General features: G+C 45.9%; 2 protein-coding genes across 2 annotated transcripts in view; one reads left to right on the top strand and one right to left on the bottom strand.

The window, feature by feature from the left end:
- BBS4 (Bardet-Biedl syndrome 4) overlaps positions 1–23,216 on the bottom strand; it is a 303,820-nt gene that overhangs the window by 71,313 nt on the left and 209,291 nt on the right. The window lies entirely within an intron of this gene.
- HCN4 (hyperpolarization activated cyclic nucleotide gated potassium channel 4) overlaps positions 1–23,216 on the top strand; it is a gene marked incomplete at both ends in the record, with an annotated part of 45,915 nt that overhangs the window by 13,378 nt on the left and 9,321 nt on the right. Inside the window, 2 exons of the mRNA XM_081964616.1 lie at positions 2,489–2,912; positions 17,801–17,962. Of these exons, the coding sequence (XP_081820742.1) occupies positions 2,489–2,912; positions 17,801–17,962 (586 nt within the window). The remainder of the gene's footprint in view (positions 1–2,488; positions 2,913–17,800; positions 17,963–23,216) is intronic.

The following is a 23,216-nucleotide window of genomic DNA, read 5'->3' as shown; positions in this document are numbered from 1 at the left end:
TCCTAGAGCATTAAAGAGGATGAGCTCAAAGGGAACGGGAGCGAAGTACATTTCCTTGGGACAGGAGGCCTTACCGTTGAAGTGGCTGTCTGTGGTCGTTGGGATATGATGCAATAACAGGTCCCTCCTGCATCTCCTTTAGGATGAGTCGCTATCCAGGGTCCCCGCTGGTCAACCGTCTTGATTTCTGTGGGATTGGGTGGGATTGACAACAACTCCCATCATCCATGCTGGGTAGGAATTATTAAAATGTAAAAGTAAAGGTTCCCCTCGCACATATGTGCTAGTCGTTCCCGACTCCAGGGGGCGGTGCTCATCTCCGTTTCAAAGCCAAAGAGCCAGCGCTGTCCGAAGACGTCTCCGTGGTCATGTGGCCGGCATGACTAAACACCAAAGGTGCCTGGAACGCTGTTCCTTTCCCACCAAAGGCGCTTCCTATTTTTCTACTTGCGTTTTTACAAGCTTTCGAATGCCTAGGTTGGCAGAAGCTGGGACAAGTCATGAGCACTCACTCCGTGAACTAGGGATTCGAATTGCCAAACTACTGACCTTTCTAATCAGAGCCACTGAGCCACCACATCCTTTAGGAAGGAAGATGGAGAAGACAGAGAGAGAAGGGGAAGACAGCAAGGAAGGAAGGGAGAGAAGGGAGGAAAGAAGGGGGGAAGGAAGGAAGGAGGGAGGGAAGGAAGATGGAGAAGACAGAGAGAGAGAGAAGAGGTAGACAGGCAAGGAAGGGAGGAAGGGAGAGAAGGAAGGGAGAAAGGAGGGGGGGAAGGGAGGAAGGAAGGAGAAAGGGAGAGAATTTGTCTCATTCTAAATTAGTTTCTGGTATGTAACCAAATTTGGCTCCATGAAGTTGGCTTGAAGTTCAGTCCAAATTAGCACAAGAAACATCGGGAGATATTGGAATAAAAGTGCATGGGAAGGTTAATTCCTGGGAAAAAAAAGACTTTTAGCTTCCCCAGAGGTTCCATTTGGGACTGAAAAAAATTAATCCGAGAACTTTCAGCTCAGCCCTAAAAAGAAAAAAGAAAAACCCAGCAAAACCCTCCAGATTACCTGGAATTAATGTGGCTTTTGTGACTGATATTAATATTTCAGAGTGTTGCCTCTTGACATGGTTGGAGATAAATCTGTATAGCATCTCCCTGGTTGTAAAACATTGAGGAAATACTTGCTGACAAAGATTTATATAGATGTAATTATAAATCGGGAGCAAAACAAAAGTCCATTTAAAAAAAGAAATCGAGTCTGTTGCTTTAAAGTTGTATCGCCGTTTGCAATTTCTTTTTATTTGGGTAAATTAGTCTACTTTTAATCTCCTTTTTTCAATATTAAGGAATGATGCAAATGTCTGTGGGCTTTTATCTGAGGAAGTAAGCAAGCAGAACAATGGAAAAACAATGTTAAAAATTGGGACAAAATGTTCTGGATAATGTCATGTATTATTCTTTCATTTGCGGCTACACAGATTCTTTGTAGACAAACACACATAAAACTATCTAGCAGGCCTAGATAACTTCATAGGAAATGATTATTTTGACCTACTTTGTCCTATAGCTTAAATAGAGCTTATATATGCGTGTATTAAAAATACCATCGTTAGATCTCATCTTCAAACATTAAAATGCAAACCAACATAAAGGAAAAAAGGAAAGAGAACGACAAATTAAAAAGGACAAAAATATACATCAAACACATATAACAAATGTGACTTACGACTTTCTTTTATTGCAGAAATATTAGCAATACAACCACCTTTCTCGAAGTTTAAACAAGTAAGCCCAAACGACAAAATATCTTAACATATCAATAGTTAACGTACTAAAAAAAACCAGTATTTGTAAAATGTAATTTCATCTAAAAAGGTAGTAAGTGATCAGTGGAAAATTAAGATCAATGGTTGTGGGAATTGTTAGGATCAATTGTTGTGGGAAAGGGGTAAGAACGCTAACCCTGAGAGCAAGTTCTTAAACTAAATGTATGCGCAGATGGATCTTGGTTCTTAATTTCTAAGTGGAGTCCTTGGTGCTCTCTGAGCTTGGTGGTTTTCTTGCAGACATTTCATGGCCCAACTAGGTAACATTATCAGTGCTAGAAGGGAGTGGGGTTTGCTGTCTGGAGGAGGAAGACTGTGGGGTCCCTGGTGCTCTCTGAGCTTGGTTATTTTCTTGCAGACATTTCAGTACCAAACTCAGTAACATCATCAGTGCTAGAAGGGCATGGGGGTTTGCTACTTTCTGACTCTGATCATGTTACCTAGTTGGGTCATGAAACGTCTGCAAGAAAACAAGCCAGCTCAGAGAGCATCAAGGACCACAAAGGTCACTGCTGAGCAACAAATATTCCCTTCCACCAGTTATTTCTAGGCGTTCCCCTGCTGTCATTTGTCCAGTTTGTGGACAAAACGGGTGCCTTCCTTGGGCCTTAGATCCCACTGGCGCCTCTTTTCTCATTGACCCACGTCTCCGTCTTTCCCCTCTAGGTTCTACTGGGACCTCACCATGTTGCTCCTCATGGTTGGGAATCTGATCATCATTCCAGTAGGCATCACCTTCTTCAAGGACGAGAACACCACGCCGTGGATTGTCTTCAACGTGGTCTCCGACACCTTCTTCCTCATCGACCTGGTGCTCAATTTCCGCACGGGGATTGTGGTGGAAGACAACACGGAGATCATCCTGGACCCCCAGAGGATTAAGATGAAGTATCTCAAAAGCTGGTTTGTGGTGGATTTTATCTCATCCATTCCGGTGGACTACATCTTCCTGATTGTGGAGACCCGCATCGACTCGGAGGTCTACAAGACAGCCCGAGCTCTGCGGATTGTCCGCTTCACCAAAATCCTCAGCCTCCTGAGGCTCCTTCGACTCTCTCGGCTCATCCGGTACATTCATCAGTGGGAAGAGGTAAGTAAAGGCGGAATTGCCGTCCTAAGCGGAGCAAAAGGAAGAGGTGTGGACGGATCTATATCCTAAGGGTGGAATAAATTGAACACGGATGGGTTTTCCTGGATCTATTTATACCGAGTTCACTCAAGGAAGGCCCTGAAGATGTCTTCACTATACGGCAGGGGTCGGCAACCTTAAACTCTCAAAGAGCCACAAAGGTCCTAACCAGAAGCTCCCTGTTAATTCTAGAGCTGACCGGAAGTCCGGTTCCCCCCACCATAGAGTCTAGCGCAGTGTCCTTTTTCCTCTCGGACCAGAAGTCCAGTTCCCCTACCATAGAGTCTCTTCCTAAAGCGGCGTCCTTTTTCCTCTGCCAACTGGAAGTCCAATTCCCCCACCATAGAGTCTCTTCCTAGTGCAGTGTCCTTTTTCCTCTCTGACCGGAAGTCCAGTTCCCCCACCATAGAGTCTCTTCCTAAAGCGGTGTCCTTTTTCCTTTTACCGGCCGGCGACAGGGAGCCACAGCAGACACTGTGAAAGAGCCACATGCAGCCCCAGAGCCTTTACCTTTGGCTCCTTAATATGCTGCAAAAATCCGATTCCAGGAACTGGCATCCCAGAGAACCACAATGTAGGTCTCGTGATGGTTTGCTCAGCCTTGCAGACGTCACCTTTCCGCTTCACTCTATTCACTGGTGGGGCCAGATGTTTCTTCCTGTCCCCCCCCTCCTCTCCAGAAGCTGCAATCTGGCTTTCCACCAGAGCTAGGACAGTGTCTGGTTGCTGAAAAGGCTAATGGAGGGATGGGTAGTGCATAATAGGCTAAACATCGGAGGTAAATATTTGACTAACTTCATTGCTGGAATATGGAGCGAGGGTGAAGACAGGAAAGCGAAGTGGATTTTACCGGGTTAATCTTGGTAACCGCGGCTTGAATTCCATGGGGGGGGGGTCTGTGATTAGGGAACTTGATAAGGGACAGATGGATATAGCCCAGAGATAATAAAATTGAATCAGCTTCATGGGTGGATTTAAGAAAGACCATAAAAGGATCGGGACGCAGTGGCTCAGTGGCTAAGATGCTGAGCTTGTCAATCAGAAAGGTCGGCAGTTCAGCAGTTCGAATCCCTAGCACCGCCTAACAGAGTGAGCTCCCGCCACTCGTCCCAGCTTCTGCCAACCTAGCAGTTCGAAAGCACATAAAAATGGAAGTAGAAAAACAGGAACCACCTTTGGTGGGAAGGGAACAACGTTCCGTGCGCCTTCGGCATTGAGTCATGCTGACCACATGATCAGAGACGTCTTCGGACAGCGCTGGCTCTTCAGCTTTGAAACAGAGATGAGCACCACCCCCTAGAGTCGGGAACAATTACCACATATAAGTCTATATTGATATTCAAAAGCTAGTAAGACGTTAGAGCCTGGGGGCTCATATACCCAGGTGATATGGTGATATTTTGGGCTTTTTCTTCCGGCTGCCTCACTGCAATACAATGGCATCTTAGCATTTCACATTGTTAACATATTTTTCCAGAGCAGCATAACTCAGTTGGCAGGCAGCCGTTTTTCTGTAAAAGACGAGAATGACATTCACAAACTGTGAAGGTGGGAAAATGATAGAGAAAGCTGATTAACCAGGCAATGTTACAATTAATGAAGGAGTTGTCAAGCAATTATTCATAGCCAGTGGAGGACGGATTAATCGTTCATCAACCGATGTTGCGTTTTGCTGGAATTAAGAGTTTCGGTTGAGTTCTTTTTTGTTGCACGTGAAATAACCAGAGACCAAAGCAGGGAAATGTTATTTTCAGGGCTGGTAAGGATTGTCCCAGGAGAGACAGTTGAGTGTAGTGGTTAAGACACCAGCCTAGAAACCAGGGGACTGTGAATTCTACTCCTGCCTTAGACACAGATCCAGAACGGTGACCTTGGGACAGTGAGTCTCGGTCCTAGGAAGGAGGAGGCAAACCACATCTGAAATCTTGCCAAGACACCTTCGGGGATTATCCAGTCACTAGAAGTCAAGACTGACTTAAAGACACACAAACACACGTCCTCAATTTCAAAGTTACCAAGAAGTCACAAAGTAGCTTAGTTTATTTTATTTCATTTATTTAGTTTGTCGAACATGTACAAGATAGCAGGTATAATTATGAACACGGACATGAACAAAGGAAATGAATACAAATAAATGGGGAGAATAGGACAGGGATGGTAGGCACTCTGGGGAGCTTATGCTTTACGGAACTCTTAGGAATGGGGTGAGGTCCACGGGAGACAGTTTATGGTAGAAGCTGTGGGGGGTTTGAGGATGCAACAACAGAGTCGGGTAGAGCATTCCAGGCGTTGACCGCTCTGTTGCTGAAGTCGTATTTTCTGCAATCGAGCTTGGAGCTATTTACTTTGAGTTTGTATCTATCGTTTGCCCGTGTATTATTGAGGTTGAAGTAGTCGTTGACAGGTAGGACGTTGTGGCAGACAATTTTATGTACTACACTTAGATCAGACCGTAGGTTCCAAGTTATATCCAGGCCCAAAATTTTGCGCTGGTGGCATAAGGGATCCTATTGTGAGCAGAGGAGTGGAGGGCTCTTCTCTCGTGAAATACCTCTGGACTCGCTCGGTCGTATTAATGTCCGATAGACAGTGTGGATTCCAGGCAGGCAAGCTGTATTCGAGGATTGGTCTGGCAAAGGTTTTGTATGCCCTTGTTTGCAGTACAATGTTACAGGAGAAGAAACTTCGCAAGATTCTCAACCTGAGAATCAAAAAAGGACCCAGTTCTACCTTGTAATACAACTTCAGTTATAAAGCAAAAGGTTCACATTATGTGAAAAAAGAGCTATTGTGAAGTCCTTGGTGCTCTCCGAGGTTGTTGCAGACATTTCATTACCTGACAAGGTAACATAATTGCCCCTTGTTTATGTACAGTAATTTGCCCAGCTGGTGTTGTTGCGGATGTGGCTTTCTCCTTGGTAGTTCCTTCATTAGGGTATTGTTTTATGCTTATTTGTCTGGTGTTAATCCCTGCTTATTTGTAGGCTGCTGGAGAGAATGTGTGATGGTCTTTTCGTTTCCTTTTTATTTATTTATTTTGATTGATTGATTGATTTGTATCCTGCCTTTATTAGTTTTACAAATAACTCAAGGCAGGGAACATATCCAACACACCTTTCTCCTCTTCTTTTGCCTGTAACAACAACAACCCTGGGAAGTGGGTTTGGCTGAGACAGTGACTGCCCAAAATCTCCCAGCTGCCTTTCATGGCTCAGGTGGGACTAGAACTCACAGTCTCCTGCTGTTTGGCCCAAAGTCAGCCTTCCTACTTTCATGGCTAAGGCAGGACTAGAACTCACCGTCTCCTGGTGATTGGCCCAAAATCACTGAACCAGTTTTCATGGTTAAGGTGGTACAAGAACTCACAGTCTCCTGGTGATTAGCCCAAAGTCACCCAGCCAGCTTTCATGCCTAAGGCAGGACTAGAACTCACTGTCTCCTGGTTTCTAAGCTTTTAACCACTAGGCCAAATTGGCTCGTATTTGTAGGTCTGGTGTTATGTGATTTTCATGTTCTTTTCTACTGCACTATTTTGGGGGTATTTATCAGAAGTAATAGAATGGTTTATATGCGTATCCCACCCCAAAACAATGGGAAACAGAGGTGTCAACATTTAACCCTTCTCTGTTTGGGACTTAAGGTGCCAAAAAGATTTGGGACGGGGGGGGGGGGATTCAGCAGGAAGTCAGCAGGACTTCAGCATCTCCAATCCTGAAGTCCAGCTTTGTCCCGGGGTTGTCCATCAAGAGGCGTGAAGGTTTAATAGGGGATATCCATGTGGATCAAATTATTTTCCCGAGCACTACTGTGAAAATAAGCACCGAAGAGACACTCGATGGACACATAATTATCACCCTGTTTGCCAGATTAATGAATTCAGGTTAAGCTGACGGAGGAGGCCACTTTGTTATTTTCCATTCGCCTGCGAAGTAGCCTTCACAGGGAGGTCCTCAACTTATGACCACAACCGATCCCCAAATTTACGTGGCCGAGGCATTGGCGAAGCGCATTTTGTCCCATTTCATGACTTTCCTTCCCGCGTCCGTTAAGACAAACCCTTGCAGTTTGGTAAGCGAGTCACCCGGTTCTTAAGTGAATCCAGCTGCCCCATGGAGTTTGCTTGTGAGGGAGGTGAAAAAAAGGGGATCGCAGGTGACACACACAACACCAGGGATGCTGCGACCGTCATAATTGTGAGTCAGTTCGCAGGCCTCCGAATCGAAATATATCGTGCGACCGTGGGGGGAGAATGTTGCAAGGGTCGTCCGTGTCAAACAGGGTCGTAAGTCGCTTTTTTCAGTGCCGCAACTTTGAATGGTCACTGTGAATGGTTATAAGTCAAGGCCTCCCTGCATATGATAGTTTAACACCTGGAAATCCTTGCAGGGGTGTAAATAAGCCATTTCAGAGTGGGAAGGCTCTGAAAAACAAAATAGATAAACCTCTGAAATTTCTCTGTTATTTCTTCTCTCTCTTGAAGAAGAAGAAGAAGAGAGAAGCATTTTTAAATATTTCAACAGATGAACAGAATTCGAAGGGACCTTGTTGGTCATCTAGTCCAACCCTCCATCCAAGCACCATTTTAATTTCACATTGAGAAATAAAACTGCAATTTAAGGGCATTTCCTTGTCAAAAGGGTAAAAAAAAAAAAACAGTCCCGTTTTCAGCAGTCATGCTAACGGTCGTCTCGACTTACGAACCGTTCATTTTGCAATGGTTCGAAGCGACAACAGCGCGGAAAGAAGTGACTTATGGCCAGTCCTCACACTTACAACAATCGCGACATTCCCCCCCACAGTGACACGATCCAGGTTTAGGCGTGTTTACAGGGGTCGCCGTATCACCTGCTTCGCAATCTTCCCAGGCATGCAAAATCAACAGGGAAACCCCACGATTCGCTTAAGGGCAGTGTGATTCACTTAATGACAGTAGCAAAAAAAAAAAGATGGCAAAAATCAGGCTCAATCGCACGATGCCTCGCTGAAGGACGGCCACCACCTACAGATGAATTTTTACAACCTCTGTGGCGGCTGCAAATCGAGGACTGAAATTAAGCTGTGAGTAACTGGAAGAAACATGAAGGGGGCTCGGGGGCTCAGATGCTGAGCTTGTCGATCAGAAAGATCGGCAGTTTGGCGGTTCGAATCCCTAGCGCCGCATAAACGGAGTGAGCTCCCGTGACTTGTCCCAGCTTCTACCCACCTAGCAGTTCGAAAGCACGTAAAAAATGCAAGTACAAAAATAGGGACCGCCTTTGGTGGGAAGGGAACAGCGTTCTGTGCTCCTTTGGCATTGAGTCATGCCAGACACATGGCCACAGAGACGTCTTCGGACAGCGCTGGCTCTTCGGCTTTGAAACGGAGATGAGCACCGCCCCCTAGAGTTGGGAACGACTAGCACATATGTGTGAGGGGAACCTTCACCTTTACCTTTACCCGGAAGGGGCGGGAGTATTAAAGGGCTCTGATTGGGCCCTGAGAGCCGCAAGCAACACACCTGTATCTCAGGTGGCGTGATTCCTTGCAATGGGCTCAGGTGGGAGATGCGCCAATCGTCACTCCTCCATCCAGCCTCGTCTGCACCTCTGGCGGCTTGTCTGTAGCTGCTCATCACACGTTTTCTTTTGGGAAATTCCGAATTGGATGTGACCCCCCCTGGAGAGGCAGGAACCAGGTGCCAGATTCCCATCTTGCCATCAATTAACTGCTTTTTGTGTTGTTGTTTCATTCCTAACCTTCATTTTCAGCTCAGCCAGAAATCCTAGTTGGTTTTCGGAAAGAAATCGCTAACAACCTCACTCCCTAGAGTTGTTGTGTTTGTTTTTAACAGCTTCTTAGCAGTGGGTCTTGGATCTACAAGAGCTGGCGTGTCATTTTGCTTCCAAGCAAAAGCAAAAGCTACCCAGCCAAGGTGGTTTCTTAAATCAGTCGCTCAACGGGATTGTTTTCTTGTTCTCTCCTGCGATGTTCAAAACGAGGAGAGGTTTTGGGGGGCTTAGTACCTACACCTTGGGCTGAAAATGTATTTGTAGTTTCCTTTCTCTCGTGCTGTCACCTCTCATCAGGCGCCTCCTGATTAAACCCTGCAAAAAAGCAATCTCCGGGGGACCAGAGCTGGGATTGTAGCAGGACTCTGTCTGCGTTGTAGCTAAAGGAGACTCATGTTTGCTCCTGCGTGGACGGCCACACCATCGACCTGATTCCTATTCCATTCCAGGCAGATGGTTGTCCAGTTTCTCTTCTGAAAAAAACCCCAGTGTTGTTCTCACTGTCAGGACGTTTCTCTTTGGAAATGGATGGGATGGAATAGAATATTGAAATGAAGAATAGATTAGGATAGGATAGGATAGGATAGGATAGGATAGGATAGGATAGGATATGGAAAGAATAGAATAGGATAGATGGAATGGAGTGGAGTGGAATAGAATTAGAATAGAATAGAATAGAATAGAATAGAATAGAATAGAATAGAATAGAATATTGGAATATAGACTAGAATGGAATGGAATAGAATTAGAATTAGAATAGAATAGAATAGAATAGAATTAGAGTAGAGTAGAGTAGAATGGAATGGAATGGAATAGAATAGAATTAGAATAGAATTAGAGTAGAGTAGAGTAGAGTAGAGTAGAGTAGAATAGAATAGAATAGAATAGAATAGAATAGAATAGAATAATAACAGAGTTGGAAGGAGCCTTGGAGCTAGTGCAACCCCTGCTCAGGTAGGGGGAACCCTACACCACTTCAGACAAATGGTTATTCCAGCCTCTTCTTAAAAACCTCCAGTGTTGGAGTATTTCATAACTTCTGGAGGCAACTTCTGTTCCATTGATTAATTGTTCTAATTGTCAGGAAATTCCTCCTTAGTTCTAAGTTGCTTCTCTCCTTCATTAGTTTCCACCCATTGCTTCTTGTCCTGCCCTCAGGTGCCTTGGAGAATAGTTTGACTCCCTCTTCTTTGTGGCAACCCCTGAGATATTGGAAGACTGCTATCATGTCTCCCCTGGTCCTTCTTTCTATTAAACTAGACCTACCCAGTTCCTGCAACCGTTCTTCGTATGTTTTATCCTCCAGTCCCCTAATCCTCTTGGTTGCTCTTCTCTGCACTCTTTCTAGAGTCTCCACAACTTTTCTACATCGTGGCGACCAAAACTGAATGCAGGATTCCAAGTGTGGCCTTACCAATGCCTTATGATTTGCACCCAGAAGCAACCTGTGTCCAACCAGATTTAGGGAATGCCTGGCTGGTAGACCAGGGCTGGAGTTGGTGGAGTCCCAGGAGGGCTGTGTGACAGATGGGTGGAGGGGTGGTTCTCGCTCAAAGCCGGCTCTTCTCCCATGGCCGTGACCTCTTCAGCGCCAGAGTCAGACGTTGCCAACAGGGCAGGACGAGATGCTCCCACACTGCGGAGTCAGAGGAGGTGACTCATCTGGGATGCACTTGACGGGCGCGTTGCTGTCTCAGCATGCCGGCAAAGGATGGCTTTGTGCCTCGTGGGGATAGAAAATCCCTTGAAGGGAGAAGTGAGGGGGCTGAGCAAGCTGTTTATTCTTCACCCCCCCCCGCCCCACATCCCAATGCTTTTGCGGGGAAGGAGGGCAGGGGAACAGCTGGCATCACGAGCACAGCTGGCATCAGTGGGAATTCCTGCAGCCAGCCCAAGCTGTTGCCTCTGACTCTCACAGACTTTCTTTCTTTCTCTCTCTCTCTCTCTCTTTCTTCCTTCCTCCCTCCCCTCCCCTTCTTTTTTTTCTCTCTCTCTTTTTTCTTTCTCTCTTTCTTCCTTTCTCTCTCTTCTCCTCTCTGCTTTTTTCTCTCATCTGTCTGTCTGTCTGTCTGTCTGTCCATCCGTCCGCCCGTCTGTCTGTCTGTCTGTCTGTCCGTCTGCCCGTCCGTCCGTCCGTCCATCCATCCATTTATATCTTTATCTATCTATCTATCTATCTATCTATCTATCTATCTATCTATCTATCTATCCATCCATTTAGCTTATTCTATCATCTATCCATTTATATCTTATCATCTCTTCCTCTCTATCTCCATTTATATCTTATCATCGGTCTGTCTGTCTATCTATCTAAGGTGAATTATGTATCATCTGTCTTTCTGTCTATCTATCTATCTATCATCTATCTATCTATCTATCTATCTATCTATCTATCTATCTATCTATCATCTATATCAGTCTTCTTTGCTTTCCATCACATCTGGAGGCAATTCTGGGCAGCTTACAAACATTAAAAGCCCATAAACCATTGAAGCAATAAAAACTGGTGGTAATAATAATCATAATTTGCAATTAAAAGGATGAGGAGGAAGGGAATAGGAGGCCCACAGGGTGGGGGAGGAGAGGGTCAAGTTTCTGAGCCAGGGAAGGTAGAAAGGAAGCAGGGGTGTCTTCAGGGTGAGGTCCAAAAAAGCTCACCCACACTCAATCATGCAATCCCAGCTCCACCTTCTCTATCTTGCAGTCTTGATTTTTTTTCCTTTTTATAATTCCCCTGTGGACCTTCCTGGAATGCAGAAGAAATAGGTTTGCTGCAAGAGGGCTGTTGCGGGACAGCTTGGCCAGGAGTCACAAAAGGTTGGATTGCTGGCAAGTAACAAGACAAGAAGGTTGACTCTGCAAGAGATGCAGTTAAACCTTTCGTGCATTGAGATGCAAATGGACATCATTAGATGTACTAATACCCCTCTATCAAGCCCTAGTAAGGCCACACCTAGTGTCCCCACGCTATAACAAAGATGTTGAGACTCCAGAAAAAGTGCAGAGAAGAGCAAGCAAGACAATGAGGGGACTGGAGGCTAAAACATATAATGAACTGGGCATGGCTAGTCTAGTGAAGAGAAGGACCAGGGGAGAAAGGATGGTAGGCTTCCAATATTTGAGGGGCTACCACAGGGGGGGGGATCAAGCTATTTTCCAAAGCACCTGAAGGCCAAACAAGGAATAATGGATGAAAACTGACCAAGGAGAGATTCAACCTAGAAATAAGGAGGAAATTCCTGACAGTGAGAACAATCAACCCACGGAACAGAAGTTGCCTTCAGAAGTTTTGGGAGCTTCATCCCTGGAGGCTTTCAAGAAGAGACTGGACTGCCATCTGTCAGACATGGGTGTAGGATCTCCTGATTGGGCGGCAGGGTTGGACTAGATGGCCTACAAGATCCCTGTTAATCATTGTAGCTGAACCAGCCAGACTGGCCTCCAAAAGCTCTTTGCCACCAGGAATCAACGTGCTCAGAGAACCAGGGAAGGTCCCCACTTGAAGGGCAGCTGAGCAGACAGGGTAAGGCTTCTTTCTGGAACAAAGCACTGAAGAAGCGACGGAGAAATCTAATTTCTTTGCAAGCTGCTTTTCTGAGCATACATCGGTCTGCTCTCCTGGCACTCCGAGTGGAATTAATCACTCTGTGTGGGTGGGCTTTGCCCAAACAGTGGCTGATTTCATCTTTATTCAACCAGGAATATTGACAGATTATTAGCATGATTGTAGATAGCTCAAGAAGGAGGGGAAGAAGGGAGCAGAAGGAGAAAGAAGAGGAAGGAGGAGAAGGAAAAGAAGAGGAGGAGGAGGAGAGGAGGAGAAGGAAGAAGAGAAGAGAGGAGGAGGAGAGGAAGAGGAGAAGAAGGAAAAGGAGGAGAAAAGAGAGGAGGAGAAGGAAGAAGAGAAGAGAGGAAGAGGAGAAGAAGGAAAAGGGGGAGGGGGAGAAAAAGAAAGGAGAAGGAAGAACCAAAGAGAGGAGGAGAAGAGGAGGAAAAGGAGAGAGTGAGGAGAAGGAAGAAGAGGAGAAGAGAGGAAGAGGAGGAGAAGAGAGGGAGAAGAAGGAAAAGGAGGAGGAAGAGAAAGAGAGAGGAGAAGGAAGAACCAAAGAGAGGAGGAGAAGAGGCGGAAAAGGAAAAAGAGAGAGTGAGGAGAAGGAAGAAGAGGAGAAGAGAGGAAGAAGAGGAGAAGAGAGGAAGAAGGGGAGGAGGAGAAGAAGAGAGCAGGAGGAGGAAGAGGAGAGGAGGAAAGGATCTTTTTTGATATTTGCTTCCCTTCTCTTTCATCTGTCATGATTCTGAAAGCAGAGAATCAGGATGTCCGCAGAACTTGGTTCCCAACAAATCAAAACAGTGGTGTGATCCACATCCCCCTCTCACCACCTCTGTCTCTCATTACACATTAAAACCAAGCACTTCTTCAATCATATCAACCAAAATTAGATCCAAAACATGGACCATGCCCTCGGGTCAAGCATGAGAGGCAAAACTAACGCTTTGAGAGAAACGTTTAGGAGAACCTCAACATGCATCTCCTCCACGTGGCCAAGAGCCATGTGGCTTCTCCTCTTAGTAGCTGCTCTGTTACCCTGGAGCCAACTTTGCAAGATGCCTCACTGCAAATCACTGCCCTATGAATATTGGACACTCAAATGGGGCTTCTAAATAAGCCAAACAGTGCTGCAACCTACCTAATGCATTTTAAGTAGACTTGGTGTGTAAACCCGCGCATCGCAGACCAGGAAGCCCATTTAGACATCCCTCTTTAACTTTGCCTGCATACATTTCCGAGTCGGGTTTTCACCACCACCACCATTGTGTCTTCCGATTTATATACATATAAATAAAAAGCAGATCATCGAGAAAAATAGAGAGTCGGACTATAGAGAGAAATAGCAGGTTTCTGCAAAAAGGTTAGAAAGAAAAATACACACACACACACACAAAGACTTCTGACTTCTTCTATAGTAGATATAAAGAAAAGTTAACTTCAACTTTTGCTACACAAGTGCAAGAAACTCCCTTTTGATGACCCTGTAATAAGAAGAAACAACTTCATGGCCCCATCTATTCCAGAATTCAGGTACTCTACGGTAAAAGGGCAGCAATACTCACTCCGTGCAGGGTGAATTTAGTCCTAGAAGTGTCAGGAATTCAAAGATCTTTCCAACCATTTAGATTTTCTCCACCTTGGGGTGAAAGGCCCAATGGAAACCTTCAAGAAACGCGCTGCACTAAAAGGAACCATATCATCCAAATGCTTTTCTCTTATCTTCCACCTCAAGACATGTACCTGCTTTGAGATGAGGCTCATCTGGGCTGTCAACAGCTGCCTTTCTTATCTCCAGCCAGTGCAGGGACCCTGGCAACCATCTTCTCCCAAGGCCAGTGGTGGCCCCCTTCCAGCTGGCAGTTGACCCGAAGGCCCTTCAGCCTTTCTCAAGCACAAGAACCGTAGCCTACTTTTTAAGCCAGCTTGCGTGTTGGCAACAAATCTACTTGGACCGAGGTCCTTTTTCCCTTCCAAATTCTCAGAGACGCTTGGGAAAGAGAGAAAGATGTAGCCAGCCAGAGGAGGGAAAAAGGAATTTTTAGGCTCTTCTAAGTTATGGGTACCTAGCAGGTGGCTGTCCAGATGTTGCTAACTGGCAATTCTCACCATCTCATTTTATATCTCATGAGATTAAAAAAAATGATGTGGAGAATAGCTTGACTCCCTCTTCTTTGTGGCAGCCCCTGAGATATTGGAAGACTGCTATCATGTCTCCCCTAGTCCTTCTTTTCATCAAACTAGACATCCCCAGTTCCTGCAACTGTTCATCGTATGTTTTAGCCTCCAGTCCCCTAATCCTCTTTGTTGCTCTTCTCTGCACTCTTTCTAGAGTCTCCACATCTTTTTTATAGTGTGACAACCAAAACTGGATGCAGTACTCTAGGTGTGGTCTTACAAAGGCTTTATAGAGTGTTATCTTTATAGAGAAATATTGCATTCAGTTTTGATGTGGAGACTCTAGAAAGAGTGCAGAAAAGAGCAAGAAAGATGATTAGGGGACTGGAGGCTAAAACATATGAGGAACGGTTGAAGGAACTGGGTATGTCTAGTTTAATGAAAAGAAGGACCATGGGAGACATGATAGCAGTCTTCCAATCTCTCAGGGGTTGCCACAAAGAAGAGGGAGTCAAGCTATTCCCCAAAGAATCTGAAGGCAGGACAAGAAGCAATGGGTGGAAGCTAATCAAGGACAGAAGCAGCTTAGAACTAAGGAGAAATTTCCTGACAGTTAGAACAATTAACCAGTGGAACAGAAGTTGCCTCCAGAAGTTGTGAATGCTTCAACACTGGAAGTTCTCAAGAAGATGTTGGATAACCATTTGTCTGAAATTGCGTTTCCAACATCTGGTGGACATGTTTTTGAAGATCTTTGCTAGCCTTGCCGGTGGCAAATGCCACCTGTAAGACATTTTATATAGGTTTTCCTTATACATAGTTGCCTTTGTACACATACAGCTGTTTTTACTGCCCCTTTAGCTAAGGGCTAGACGTATTTTTCAGCAGAGTCCCTCCCCCCCCCCTATGCTAAGCTCTGGTTACAAACGTGCATAGTTGCTCTTTTCATACCATTGTGTAAAAACCATTTTAAAAGCTTAACAAGGATCCCGTGGTTCACACATCTGGCAAAGACAAACACAACATATGGGATCACAAATTAGCTTTTTTTTTTAATCTCCTAACGCTAGAGTGATGCTGAATGACAATCAAAACTTTGGGATTTGATTGTCTGTCGGGAATTATGGTTGCATCGGGGCCTGCAAGACGATGGGAAAAAATAACATTGAGAAATTGAAAAAGGATTATTTATTCCAAGTGTTAAACAATGACTGTTAGAAATGCATAACTTACCTGTCTTACAGTCATATTCTTTAATTGAAGGACAAAGTATTATTTTCTTCTTTGGCAGAGATGTTTTATATATATACAATAATATTCTGCATCTGATTCTGATTATACCATAGTCCGGCATGGCATTTATTAGTAAATCGGTTACTCTCTGCAGTTTTAATATATTTCTTTTTTTGTTTCTTTTTTTAGTTTGTCCATTCTTACCTTCTCTTCTTTTTTTTCCTGGTTTTTAATCATTATTTTCTAAAGTTCAAGCTTTAGAACATAGAAGTTGGAAGGGACTTTGGAGGTCTTCTAGTCCAACCCACAGTTTGTTTAGTTTAACTTCTTTTTTTAGTTTGTTTTTTTCTCCCCCCCCCCATTTTTTTCTAAAATAAAGACTAAAAGAAGTGATTTGCTTGATGAAACATAACATGCACATGCAAAAACCTTAATGGGATATATTTGTTTTGGGGCAGGTTCTGCCATTAAGGTAAAGGTTCCCCTCGCACATATGTGCCAGTCGTTCCCTAGGGGGTGGTGCTCATCTCCGTTTCAAAGCCAAAGAGCCAGCGCTGTCCGAAGACGTCTCCGTGGTCATGTGGCCGGCATGACTCAATGCCAAAGGAGCACGGAACGCTGTTCCCTTCCCACCAAAGGTGGTTCCTATTTTTCTACTTGCATTTTTACATGCTTTCGAACTGCTAGGTTGACAGAAGCTGAGACAAGTCATGGGAACTCACTCCGTTACGCAGCACTGGGGATTCGAACCGCCGAACTGCTGACCTTTCTGATCAACAAGCTCAGCGTCTTAGCCCCTGAGCTACCGCTTAGCTTAACTGCTTAGAAAGGCAGGCAGGAGTTTTAGCTACTCCTGTTCTTGAAAAAAACACACACACATTCTGAGCCAGCCCAACTTTGCATTCAAATTTAATCTGACTCTTGTTTGGAGGGAGGATTTGGGTGATGTTCTTTTTCCTAGGGCCATGGCTCTGTGGAGAATCGCAAAGCTCCCGTCTCCCGGTGGCCTTTGTGAGTTGTGCATTAACGTCAAAAAGGATGTTAAACCCGCCTTTTGCGCAATGTGGCACCTCTGCCTCCACTGACGTTTGTAGAGCGCTTTGAAGGAACAGTTCTACCTTGTGGACAAAATAAGTCGCTTGATCAGAGGGATTGCCTGGCAAAGGGGCAGATTTGGCGGCGATGTCCATGTAAATAAGTCAGCTGCGTTTCCAATACCTCCACACTCTGCCAGATCTACTCCTTCTCCAAGAGCAGGAGATCTCTTGGAGAAGAATCCTGCCAGTTCTGATTGTTGGCAGTGTGAGAAGCCAGCCGTCTTCTCCATAGATCCCTGTGAGCCAAGAGGCCATTCGTACCAAGGCCAGGACTTGAAAAACTATCATCTCTTAGGCATCTCTTAAGTTTCACGAGATCCTGCCGGTGCATTGTGGTTTTTTAAAAAAGGCTGTCGATTGGATAGACCTATTCTTGAAGCGGAACGGCTACTTCAGAAGATGGTGTGGTGATTAGAGAAATGAACTGGATTTGGAGTTTTTAGATTCCCCCATGGAGTCGGGGACGCAGTGGCTCAGTGGCTATGATGCTGAGCTTGTCGATCAGAAAGGTCAAATCCCTAGCGCCACGTAACAGAGTGAGCTCCCGTGACTTGTCCCAGCTTCTGCCAACCTAGCAGTTCGAAAGCACGTAACAAATGCAAGTAGAAAAATAGGGACCACCTTTGGTGGGAAGGTAACGGTGTTCCATGCGCCTTGGGCATTGAATCATGCCGACCACATGGCCACAGAGACGTCTTCGGATAGCGCTGGCTCTTCAGCTTTGAAATGGAGATGAGCACCGCCCGGTAGAGTCAGGAACAACTAGCACATATGTGCGAGGGGAACCTTTACCTTTATGGAGTCAGGAAGCTCCCTGGGTGAGGTCAAGACAGTAATTCTCTGGCCTACTGGCTGGTTGGGTGGTCTAGCTTGAGAAGTCTATCATCCCAAGAAGATAGCGAGTCCATATTGTTGGCAGTGAACTTTACAATCCTGTCGTCTCCTTTCAACATCTTTTTTTTTCAGGACTTTTTGGTTGGAGGGTGAGGGTGGCTCCCTCACATGTCTTGGGTCCCATGAATCTATCATGACATTCTTCCAAGTGATTGCATCTCTGGAGCTTACTGGTTCATCCTCTTCTTCTAGATCTTCCATATGACCTACGACCTGGCCAGTGCCGTGGTACGGATCGTCAACTTGATTGGCATGATGCTGTTATTGTGCCATTGGGATGGCTGCCTCCAGTTCCTGGTGCCCATGCTCCAAGAATTCCCAGGGGACTGTTGGGTTTCGCTGAATCGTATGGTGGTAAGTTGATGAAATCCAGTTTGGCACTGGGGAACCACATCTGGTACAGTGATTAGAGCTGAGAGGTTCCCTGATTTCTGTGTAAGGAGGAGGGGGGGGTGTTCTCTATTCCATCAGCCACTTCCTTATCCCTTGTTGAGTGCAAAAAACAGTACATTCCACCCACTTGAATTTCTTGCAACCCCCAGCAAGAAAAGTCAATCTAAATTTATAGCCCCTTTGAAAAGGGGGAAAATCTAGATTAGGGCAAGATCACAGCCTAGAAATATTTTGTTTAGTGGAGGAAAATGACTTCCTCAACAGCAGGATTTGTAGTTTTATGAGAGGAACAAGAAGAAACGTTGTAAGGAATTATTTCTGTGACCATCATATCTTCCTGTACCCTGCTTCCCCAAAAATAAGACCTCCCCAGATAACAAGCCCAATCAGGCTATGAGTGCCTGCACTAAAATAAGCCCTCCCCCAAAAATAAGACCTCCCCAAAAATATTGCAACACAGCAGCAGCCACGAGGTGACCATGCTCGCCGCCTCCTGCACCTCAAAAATAATAAGCCCTCCCCAAAAATGTTGCAACACAGCAGCAGCCATGAGGTGACCATGCTCGCTGTCTCCTGCACCTCAAAAATAATAAGACCTCCCCGAAAATAAGGCCAAGTGCTTATTTCGGGGGGTCAAAAGAAAGTAAGACTGTCAACTCATAAAGCATTTGCATGATGGTTATCAAATTGCCATGGTGAGGAAAGTGGGGGAAGCGCATTCCACGCATACATTCAGCTAGAGTCCGATCTCAGAATACTACAGGCTTGTGAGGCGTGCACCTTGTTGGAGGACACAGACTGAGAGGAGGGAAGGAACGGGGGCAAAGTTCAGCCATAATTTAACTGAGTTCAGATCTGACTGCAATGGGGTATTGACGAAATGTTGTTCCTAATAAATGACCGGATTTCTTTTGAAACTTGGCTCGAGGCTCATGAATTAATGAGGGCCTCTTTTGGAAACCTGACAAAGACCTTGTCTTTATTTTCAGGGAAACAAGGTAATAGGTGAGAGAAAGTGTCCATAATGTAGATGTTGCTTCAGGGTACCTGCAATCAGGAAATGACCTCGGTCCCATTTAGATATGAATGGATGGATTGGTGGATGGATGGATGGATGGATGGATGGATGGATGCATGGATGCATGGATGCATGGATGGATCAATGAATGAATGGATTAAGGAACATCAATTTATCAGGCGAGAGGATAAATAATTTATGCCCTTCCCTCCTACCTTCGCTTCAAAGTTCTTCATATTTTGTGAATGAATCCTTTAGGTAGAATTCATACCTCCGTGATTGGCAAACTATGACATGCGAAGGATGCAGTATTACACTTCCCAGCAGCTCCACCCATCATGGTGAATGGTTAGTGATGCGAAAAGACTACAGATCCACGTTATGGAGCCATTTAGGGAAGGAAGGAAGGAAGGAAGGAAGGAAGGAAGGAAGGAAGGAAGGAAGGAAGGAAGGAAGGAAGGAAGGAAGGAAGGAAGGAAGGAAGGATTTGTTGAATTCGGTTGGCAACTGCTTTGTTCTTGAGATGGAGCCCCACAGCCTGGTCTAGTGGAATCTCCTCTGCTCCAGGCACAGGGGGGAAATCCTCCCAGTTCAGTCTGGTTTGGCCGAAGCGGTAGGGATAATTGTCCTTGGTTCTGTGAACTGGTAGTTTTAAAAAAAAAGCTTCTGAGCATCACACAGCTCAGCTTTGAGTCACACAATCGTTGGAAGCTTTCCCCCCCCCGCTTTTTGAAGCATTTTTTTCCTGCCGCTTTTGGGCGAATAGGCAGGGGGAAAAATGCTTTAAAAAGCAGGGGGGGGGGGGGTTGCTGCGAAAAAGAGAGAGAGGGGAGGGAGAAAAAGGAGAGGGAGGGAGGACCACCAACCTGGCACTAGATGCAGCTTCGGAGGATTCTTTGAAAGAGAACAGCAATCCAGGGCTGGAAGGGACCTGGAGGTCATCTAGTCCAACCCCCTGCTCCAGCAGGACATTGTTAAAGTGAGTTTCTGTCTTTTGACACCCCCCAGTCATGTGACTACCTAGCCACGCCCACCCAATCACATGACACACACACCCCCCATCCAAGCCACACCCACACAACCGGTAGGGGAAAAGTAGAGTCCCTGCGGGGAGAGGGGGCGGTTTATAAATTTAATAAACTCAAACTCAAACTCAAAAAAATAGATTTCACCTCTGCTAAAAAGCAGAATTGAGGTCGACCCAGCAGCAGCTCTCTGCTTTGAGGATCTGGACTCAAATCGATCCGAGGAGGAGAAGAGGCAGATTGAAGGAGAAGAAGAGGCAGGGGTTGGAGTCAAGAGGGGAATCAGTTCGGAGTCATTTACGTGTCCAAAAGCAATCCAAATCCAGCTTTCCGTTTGGTCCCTTAATGGTTACAGATTGAGCAGTTCCATGCAGGATGTCATTTGTTCATTTCGGTAAAATCAGTTTGAAATTTCAGAGCATCAGTGTTGGCTGTTCTCTTGGCTTGGCCCATTTGGGGGAAATTCAGCTTCTGAGCACACAGGCTCCTCTCGATTCCGAGAACATTTTCTACCTGACTTTTGAAGGACATTAAGAAACGTTGAGTGGAAGAAGTCCGTTTAGAAGAAGATTGGCAAGCGAAGCAGTTGAGCGCTTTCCCACTTAGCTAAACTTTGGATTTTGGACCACACCAAAGTCCACACGGTAACTAAAAGGGACATTTGTCTTTTCAGGATAACATCCTGAAGGTCAGAAGCGATGACTCCAGGCAGCTTATCCAAATAACAAAACCCAAGATATTGTCACCTCCACCAGTCACAACAATTAGAGAAATCACTTGATGTCCTCCATATCACCTTGAGGTTCTCAGGTCTGCTGGCAAATCCATGTCTTGAGGGCCTTTCAAAAGAGTATCAAGATGGAAGCTGGTTTATCTCTGCAGAGATGATGTTCCACAGGAAGGAAGGTCCTTCTTCTTGGTCCCACTAGACCAGGGGGGTCCAATCCTGGCAAAGTTAAGACTTTATGGATTTCAACTCCCAGAATTCCTCAATGGCTGGCTGAGGAATCCTGGGAGTGGGTCCAAAATCCTTAAAGGTGCCAGGTATGGAGACCCTTACACTAGATGGATCTTCTTAATGATCTGTAGCTTACCCTGCCTTATATACCACTTTACAGTGCTTTAAGCCTTCTCTAAGCGGTTTACAGAGTCAGCATACTTACCCCCAACAATCTGGGTCCTCCTTTTACCCACCTCGGAAGGACGGAAGGCTGAGTCAACCTTGAGCCTGGTGAGATTTGAACTGCCAAATTGCAGGCAACCGGCAGGCAGCAGAAGTAGCCTGCAGTACTGCACTCTGACCACTGCGCCACTGAGACTCTTATCATACAATTATCATTGTTAGGTCCTACATGTGCCTCCTTTTACATCGGGGGTGTCAAACTCAAGGCCCAGGGGCCCAGATCCACCCTGTAGGGTGCCTAGATCTGCCCCGTGGGGCCACCCTGGAAATAGCAAAGGACTGGCATGTGGTGCCTCTGCCAGTGAAAATGGCTTGCGGCCCTTCCGATCTCCGTTTTCGCTGGCAGAGGGTTGCAGGAAGCTGTCAGAGCCAAAAACGGAATTCGGGAGCCCGTCTTTGCTGGCAGAGCACATGGGTCACTGCAGGCACCCCCGACAAGAGTGATGTCGAGCTGGCCACGCCCACTCTGGCCACACCCACACTAGTGCCCCCGAGGCAAAACACAACCCTGATGTGGCCCTCTATGAAATCGAGTTTGACACCCCTGTTTCACCTGCGTGCAGTGTGCCAGCTTGCAGCCTCCTTTGCCCTCGTTCCTGCTGATGGCATTTCCTTCATACATGCATGCGTGTCCGAGGGCATGTGTACACATACAAGGAGCCCTCTATCTCCATTCCCAGAGAATGAAGAGCGGTTTCCTCCCCCTCCCACCTCCCCCCCCCCAAAGCAGTTGCATGGGCACCCAGCCAAAATAGCATTCGCCACCTCACCTTCTGCAGAAGCAGCAGTACAGATGTGTCATCCTGCCTCAGGAACAATTTGTTTATTAAAAGATGGATCTATTTTTGAAGTGCCATGCCGCTCTCCACAACTCCCCATGTGTGGACGCTGTCACAGAACAGGTAACCTGTGTTCTGTCACAGCGTTCTGTTTGCCCGTTTGCAAAAAGCAGACTTTTGCCAACAGGTACGGTTGTAAGGGAAGATGCTAGAGCAGCGAGGGTGAACCTTTCTGGCATCGAGTGACGAAAAGGTTGTGTGGAAACGTTGCACACGCACGCACACGCTCGTTGGGACTTGCGCTACGGAAAAGCCGAACTTCCAGGTTCTGGTGTTACTCCTCCATCACTCACCCTTTGTCCTGGCTTGTGACAGGCAGAGCCTGGCTTCCCAACCGTTGGGCCCAGGATGGCGGGCTTTTATTTATTTACTTACTTACTTATTTCTATCTATGGCATTCTGATCAGAGGGCATGAAGATGGATTTTTGGAGGGGTTGAAGATACTTTAGGCTTTGGAAAGGGAAGCCCCGTCGTGGCTTCCTCTCCCAACCATTTGATACGAAGATGTCTCCTTAGATGTTGAGGCATGTTTCCTCTCTGGATTCAGATGGATTAAAAGGTTTAGATCCTCAGTTTTGATAACGTGGACGTCTAAACTCCCTTGAAAGGATTTCCACGGGGGCAGAGAAGGTGCCTTGGTTCCTGCCGAGATTATATGTCGTTTCCTGTCTTGTCTACCAGGACATCTTTGTGTTTGGCTAAGTCTACGTTCAGAAGCCTCCCATATTTGTCCATCTAGAACAGTCTTTCTCACATTTGATAAGTGTGAAGATGTGTGGACTTCAACTCCCAGAAATTCTTCCGCGCGGAGCTGACATTCACACGGTTTAAGATTATCATGGTTCAGATAGACTGATCGAGATACGTATATAATAGGAAAAAATGCAAGGCCAAAGAGGGAATTCTCAGGAAGATCAGCCAGGTTCCAAGAGGACCTTCTGGGACAATATTCCAAGCAACACAATAACTTTCAGACTAGTGGCATTGATAGGAGTAGAAATCTCCCCCCCCCCAAAAGGCAAAACTTTGATTGTGCTGTTGTGAGCGCCATCTTGTCTTTTTGGACATCCCCCCTGGACAGCACTGCCCCAAACAGAAGGATGTTCTGACCGAGGCTTCCCAAGAGCATGAGGCAAACTCCTTGTCCCG

This window comes from Natrix helvetica (genome assembly GCF_964273705.1).
Source record: "Natrix helvetica genome assembly, chromosome: 12".
Taxonomy (NCBI): Eukaryota; Metazoa; Chordata; class Lepidosauria; order Squamata; family Natricidae; genus Natrix; species Natrix helvetica.
The sequence above is the reverse complement of the archived record's forward strand: the minus strand, read 5'-3'. Positions and strand labels throughout refer to the sequence as shown.